The following is a 5,732-nucleotide window of genomic DNA, read 5'->3' on the forward strand; positions in this document are numbered from 1 at the left end:
TGGGTTTAAATTCTAGCTCATCACTTACACATGTGCCTCAGTTTCCTCCTCTGTAAGATGGGGCTGTGGTCCTGCTTGAAAGGGGCTCGGCACGGTGCCAGGTGCATAGCCAGTACTTGGTGAGGGCTGGCTGCCTGGTTGCGTGTGAGTTTTCCATCCTCCTGTGCGGGAGGCAAGAGGGACACCTTCTATCCCCATAATACAGGCAGGAAAACCGAGGTTCCAAGCAAGGGAAAGGATCTGCCCAAGGCCGCCTAGTATGCAGTGGAACCAAGACTCCCAGGCCCTGAACGGTGACGGAGGTGCACGGTCAGTGATCCCAGTCACAGACCAGAGCAGGAGGGTCGGGGAGGGGAAGCGCCAGGCCAGGCCGGGGGTCTCCTGCCTCCGGTTCTGCCTGGGTGGAAACTTGGAAACAGGACGGACTTGGCCCTGGGCACCTCCAGGCTGTGAGAACTGAAGTTTTTCAGTCTCTCTGAGTCTCGGTCAAATGGGGATGAGGAAAAGATACCAAGAATGACAAGCACCCGGCACAGCCCGCACCTTGCAGCTTGGTCAATGGATGATTTCTTGGAAAGGGTGGGCTACGGGAAGGGTATGAGTATAAAGAGCCATGAGATTGCCCGCCATACCCTACACTGCCTGGAAGCAGAGCCCACAGGCCCCAGCTGGCCCCTCCCCGGGGACTTGGCCAAAGTGTCAGACCTGGAAGAATCGTTGCATCACTGGGCACTCACGGGTTAATGACAGGGAGTGGACAGGACCTGGGTATTTAACTAATTAGGAGGCACCCTGAGATCAGAGGTGCCCCCGTTGCTTTCTTCTGCCTTTTGTGCTCCTTGTGCACCTCCCTTCCCCGCAACCTGGGATGAAACCTCCCCACGTGCTGGTGTTCCTTTGCCTCCTGGGTAAGTGATCTTTGTGAGCTTCAGCCTTCTTCTGCCCCATCTGGCAACCCCAAGCTCCCTAGATGCCCCTGAGCCTGGCCCTACCGAGGGCATGGTGGATGCCAAACACTGGAGGCTGCCCCCTTCCTGCCACCAGGGTGACCCTGAGGCCAGTTTTGCCTGAGCCAGCAGTGGCTGGAGCAGAGGGGAGGAGAATGCAGGCTGGGAGGGGTGAGGGACATGGGCCAGGGGCTGGAGCATCCTGGACAGCACACCCTGGGCTCCTTCTCCTACCCTAGCTTCCATGTTTGGCTCCAACCTGCCGAGGTGAGCAGGATTCAGCCCCATGGCTGAGTCAGGAGCACCGGGAGGAATTCAGGGAGGTCAGCTGAGGTGGTCAGGAGACAGGTCCTGTGCCATCTGATGAGACTTGGGGGGACAGAGTGTTCCTGGGTGAGATAAGGGCCGACACCTAGGACTGGTGGCTGGTGAGGAGCCCCTGGAAGGGGTGAACGAGTGATAGTGTTGTAGATAGAAGATAATAGTGGGAGGGGACATTGGAGGGGCCGACACACTGGAGGTGAAGACCAGGGGGATAAAGGTGCAAAGGATGTCACTGGCAATATTACTTATTACCATGCTTGTTGTTGAGAGTGGGTTGCTTTGGGGAGGTTTGAGCTTAACTAGACAACTGGAGAGATGCCTGTGATCAGATTTGAGGGGACATCGGGGAAGCTGGCTGCAGAGGGTGGGGCCCTCCCTCTCCCTCTCCACAGTGGCCCTGGTCACAGGGAACCTGGTCCAGTTCGGGGTGATGATCGAGAAGATGACAGGCAAGTCTGCCCTGCAGTACAACGACTATGGCTGTTACTGCGGCGTCGGCGGCTCCCACTGGCCGGTGGACAAGACTGACTGGTGAGGAGGCAGCCTGCCTGCAGGGGGACCTCCATGGGGATGGAAGAGCTGGGGGATCCTGGAGGATCCTGAGGCCCTGGGAGAAGGGGGGGGCGCCTGGAAAATTCAGGCTGATCTCTCCTCTGGGCCGCTTTGGGCTCTGGGCCCCCGAGCAGCCCCTAGTCCAACCCAGCCTGGCTCACAGGTCCCCCCAGGTCGACCATGACCTTTACAGGTGCTGCCACGCCCACGACTGCTGCTACGGACGTCTGGAGAAGCTGGGCTGTGAGCCCAAACTGGAAAAGTATCTTTTCTCTGTCAGCAAACATGGCATTTTCTGCGGTAGGTGGACAGCCCTGAAGTGACACAGACACCCTGTGGTGAGGTGGGTGGAGGCAGCTTAAGACAGGAAGCCCATCCTGATGGTGACCTTGGGCCTTATCAGAGCCAGACCATGGGCTGGAGGCATGGGGTTTCCCATCACCATGTAACAGTGGAGACCCAGATGTTCACCGGGCACCCAGGCTAGAGAAGCCCATACCCCATCAGTGCAGCCCTCAGCCCCAGGTATCTCCCAGCTCCAGCCTCTGGAAAGAGGAGCGGAGGGGGCTGAGCTGAGCCGAGCCAGGGCCCAGAGGAGCTGGACTCAGGCACCCTCCCAGGGCCTCAGCAGGAGCTAAAGGTGAAGTCCCTAAGACAGAACGAGCTGGGCTTTGGGGACAGCAGACGTGGTTTCCAAAGGCTGACTCCTCACTGGGACTGTCAGGCTGGACCCATTTGCTCAGCTTTGCCATGTCCAATGCCCACTTGGACCAATTAGCTTTCCTTTAGTCCCAGGCCCAGGCCCAGGCCCAGGCCCAGGCAAGCAGCCTAAACCAAGTGAGAGTGTGCACAGACCCCACACGGGAGAGCCAAGCTTTCTCCCTGCCACAAAGCCAGGAGCAGCCTGAAAGAAGGGCAGGGCCTGGTGGGCGGATGGTTCAGCGCGGAAGGATTCGGGAGGTCGTAGAAGACTCAGCTCAGGTCTCTAAATTCTGTCCTGGGGGCGGGACAGAGCTGGCTCCATTTCCTCTGCAGTCATCAACTCAGCAGGGCAATGTGCCAGGTACTGAGTCCCTGTCGCTGGGAGTCCATGAAAGGCAGGAGCAGCCACCTGCCAGGATCAGGGCTGGGAGGAGGAGTTAAAGGAGGAGGCAGGTAGGTGGAGACACAAGCTCTGTATTCTACTCAGGGCGTCACCTTCCACCTGCCTGTGACTTTGGACAAGTGATATAATCCCTGGAAAGCCTCTGTTTCCTAATCTATAAAACGGAGAGGCTTATAGCTACTTCCCCAGTTCAGTCCAGCTCCTGCAAAGAGCCCCCAAAAAGAGGCTGACCGGCTTGGTGTTAAGTCCCTTCCAACCCTGAGTATTGCTGACATAGCAGGCGTGGGCAGAGCCCTGACGGCAGAGGAAGGCTCACTTTCAAGGGGGGAAATGAGGCACCTGGTCTGAGCTGTGAGATACAGTCATGGGGCAAAAGGGAGCTGGAGCCACTGCAGACAGAGGTGACAGAGGCAGCTGCAGTGGAGAGAGGAGAAGCCTTCTGGGCCCCTACAGAGCTGATGCCAGCTGGCTCTTGGGAGGGCAGGTCAGGGTAGAAGTCTGACTCCCAGGCTGGGCATGGGCAGAAAACTGGGCTCTATCCACTCTGATGAGGACAGGCAGAGGGCCCTAAGCAGACCCCAGCTTTGGTCCCGGTGGCTTCCAGCCTGGGCCCACGCCACTCTGGGGCACACAGAGCCATCAGAGTGAGTTGCTGTCATTTTCGTAGCTGTCCTCTCTGCTTGATGGCCACAATCCGCCATCAGCAATGCATCACACAGGGGTGCAGGGGTTGCCTAGAAATCCCCCTGGCTGGAGGCAGTGAGAGCGAGCCAAGTGGTGTCTCTAAAGCAGGAGAGAGCTAAGGGCAGTCAGCGTGGGCTTGAGAGCAGGGAGGGACAGCGAGGGCAAGCTTCCAGCTTCCCTGGTGTCCCGAGCCACAGTGCACCCCGCCCTTGTCTCTTGTCTCACCCATCCCTGAAACAACGCGAGAGCTTGGGCTTCCATCAGAATGGAGTTGGTCCAGGGCAAGAACGTGGACCCAGGAGCAGCCAAGAGCTGTCTCACACATATCCTGAGCTTCTGTGGTCCCTGACTCACTGTGTCCCATCCAGCCGGCAGGACCACCTGCCAGCGGCTGACCTGCGAGTGTGACAAGAGGGCCGCCCTCTGCTTTCGTCGCAACCTGGGCACCTACAACCGCAAATATGCCCATTACCCCAACAAGCTGTGTACCGGACCCACCCCGCCCTGCTGAGGCTGTGCTCGGCCTCCTCCCTGTCCCTCGAGGTCCTGCCTGGGGCTGCTGTAGTCCCAGTCCTGGGGAACATTGGCACTAAAGGCCCTCCCTCTGGAAAATTCCTTTCCTGCAAACCCATTCCTGCTTGAGAGCTCAGAGATGTGTCCTGGACCATCACTAGCCTCCCAGGCTACCCCTTCTCTGTAGAAAGAACCCTGCCCCAGGAGCCGTGGATCCTTCAGCACCCGGAAGACTGTCACCAACTTCTGGGATCTCAGCTCCCTCTTCTGAATAAGTGAATAATGTTTTCCCATAATTCTAATATTCTCTGAGTCTCAAATTCTATCAGTCATTCTAGGGTTTAACTCACTAAAGTTTCATTCATTCATTATTTTTCTGATCACCTACCTTGTGCTGACAACGTGCTAAGCATTGGAACAATTTGGGAACAAGTCTGACATGGGTGGCCCTGCCGGCAATTCCAGCATTAAATTCTTTTAATTTTCCATGACAGTAAGTTTCTGTGACTCTTTTTTGTTTTTGAGACGGAGTTCGCTCTGTCACCCAGACTGGAGTGCAGTGGCACAATCTCAGCTCATTGCAAGCTCCGCCTCCCAGGTTCACACTGTTCTCCTGCCTCAGCCTCCCGAGTAGCTGGGACTACAGGTGCCCACCACCATGCCCGGCTAACTTTTGTGTTTTTAGTAGAGATGGGGTTTCACCGTGTTAGCCAGGATGGTCTCAATCTCCTAACCTCATGATCCGCCTGCCTCGGCCTCCCAAAGTGCTGGGATTACAGGCATGAGCCACTGTGCCCCGCCCTATGACTCTTTTTCTAACATTCTACAATCTTATCCAAAATAATGCAATCTCTGGAAGGCATATTTCTGGCCATATGGCTTAATGTGAAAAGCATGAAAAATACCAACCTAAAAATATTGTCCCCACTGTGTCATCAGGCCTCAAGTCCCCCCCCACTGGCAAAGATGGGTTAAGAGTGAGAAGCAGCTCTAGATGGTCTTATCCACACCTCTTCTTTGATAGCCCCCTGGGGGCCAGAGAGGGGATGTTCTACCCGAGGGGGTGTCCCCACTCCCTGGCCCTTCATTTCTTCATGAAGTTGTCATCAGCCACCCATGCTCTGGTATGGCCATGTTAACCAGGCCTGCTGGTTGTCATCTTGGAAATACCAGAGTGCTCAGGGCAGTTCAGCTGTGAGGACACAGGAAGAGGAGGAGGAAAGGGTTCAGCATCGATGGCCGACTCCAAGCTCCCAATTCTGAAGCCATGAAGAATGTAATGCACTCAAGGATTCCCACCAGGAGGAATGCAGCCTATTCTGGAAGCAATCTATTTCAGCAGATGTTACTTCTAAAGATAGAATTATCTATTATATGCTGATGAAATCTTACAGGACCAGGAATTCACCTGCTCAATGACAGAGCACCTGCCAATGCATTTCACAGGGCAAAGCTCACAGTGGACACTCAACAAATGTCCATTCCCTTCACCCTTCCCAGGGCCTGTGCACAGCATTCAAGACCTTGAGGGCAGGGAAGAGAGCAAAGAAAATCAAAGGGATGGCCTGTCACAGTGGCTCACGCCTGTAATCCCAGCACTTTGGGAG

General features: G+C 56.0%; 1 protein-coding gene across 1 annotated transcript; it reads left to right on the forward strand.

Annotated features, from left to right (window-relative positions):
- The first annotated feature begins 820 nt into the window (after positions 1-820).
- Positions 821-4,421, forward strand: PLA2G2E (phospholipase A2 group IIE). The gene is made up of 4 exons (XM_023219286.2): positions 821-908; positions 1,664-1,802; positions 2,017-2,123; positions 3,981-4,421. The coding sequence occupies exons 1-4, from the start codon at positions 869-871 to the stop codon at positions 4,121-4,123; spliced, it is 429 nt and encodes a 142-aa protein (XP_023075054.1). The 5' UTR covers positions 821-868; the 3' UTR covers positions 4,124-4,421.
- The last annotated feature ends 1,311 nt before the right edge of the window (positions 4,422-5,732 follow it).

Source organism: Piliocolobus tephrosceles, chromosome 1 (assembly GCF_002776525.5).
Source record: "Piliocolobus tephrosceles isolate RC106 chromosome 1, ASM277652v3, whole genome shotgun sequence".
In the NCBI taxonomy this organism is placed as follows: Eukaryota; Metazoa; Chordata; class Mammalia; order Primates; family Cercopithecidae; genus Piliocolobus; species Piliocolobus tephrosceles.

Coding starts and splice junctions, on each gene's coding strand:
- PLA2G2E (XM_023219286.2), top strand. CDS start 869: ATGAAACCTCCCCACGTGCTGGTGTTCCTTTGCCTCCTGG. Junction 909..1,663: donor GGTGTTCCTTTGCCTCCTGG/GTAAGTGATCTT, acceptor CCCTCTCCACAG/TGGCCCTGGTCACAGGGAAC. Junction 2,124..3,980: donor CAAACATGGCATTTTCTGCG/GTAGGTGGACAG, acceptor TGTCCCATCCAG/CCGGCAGGACCACCTGCCAG.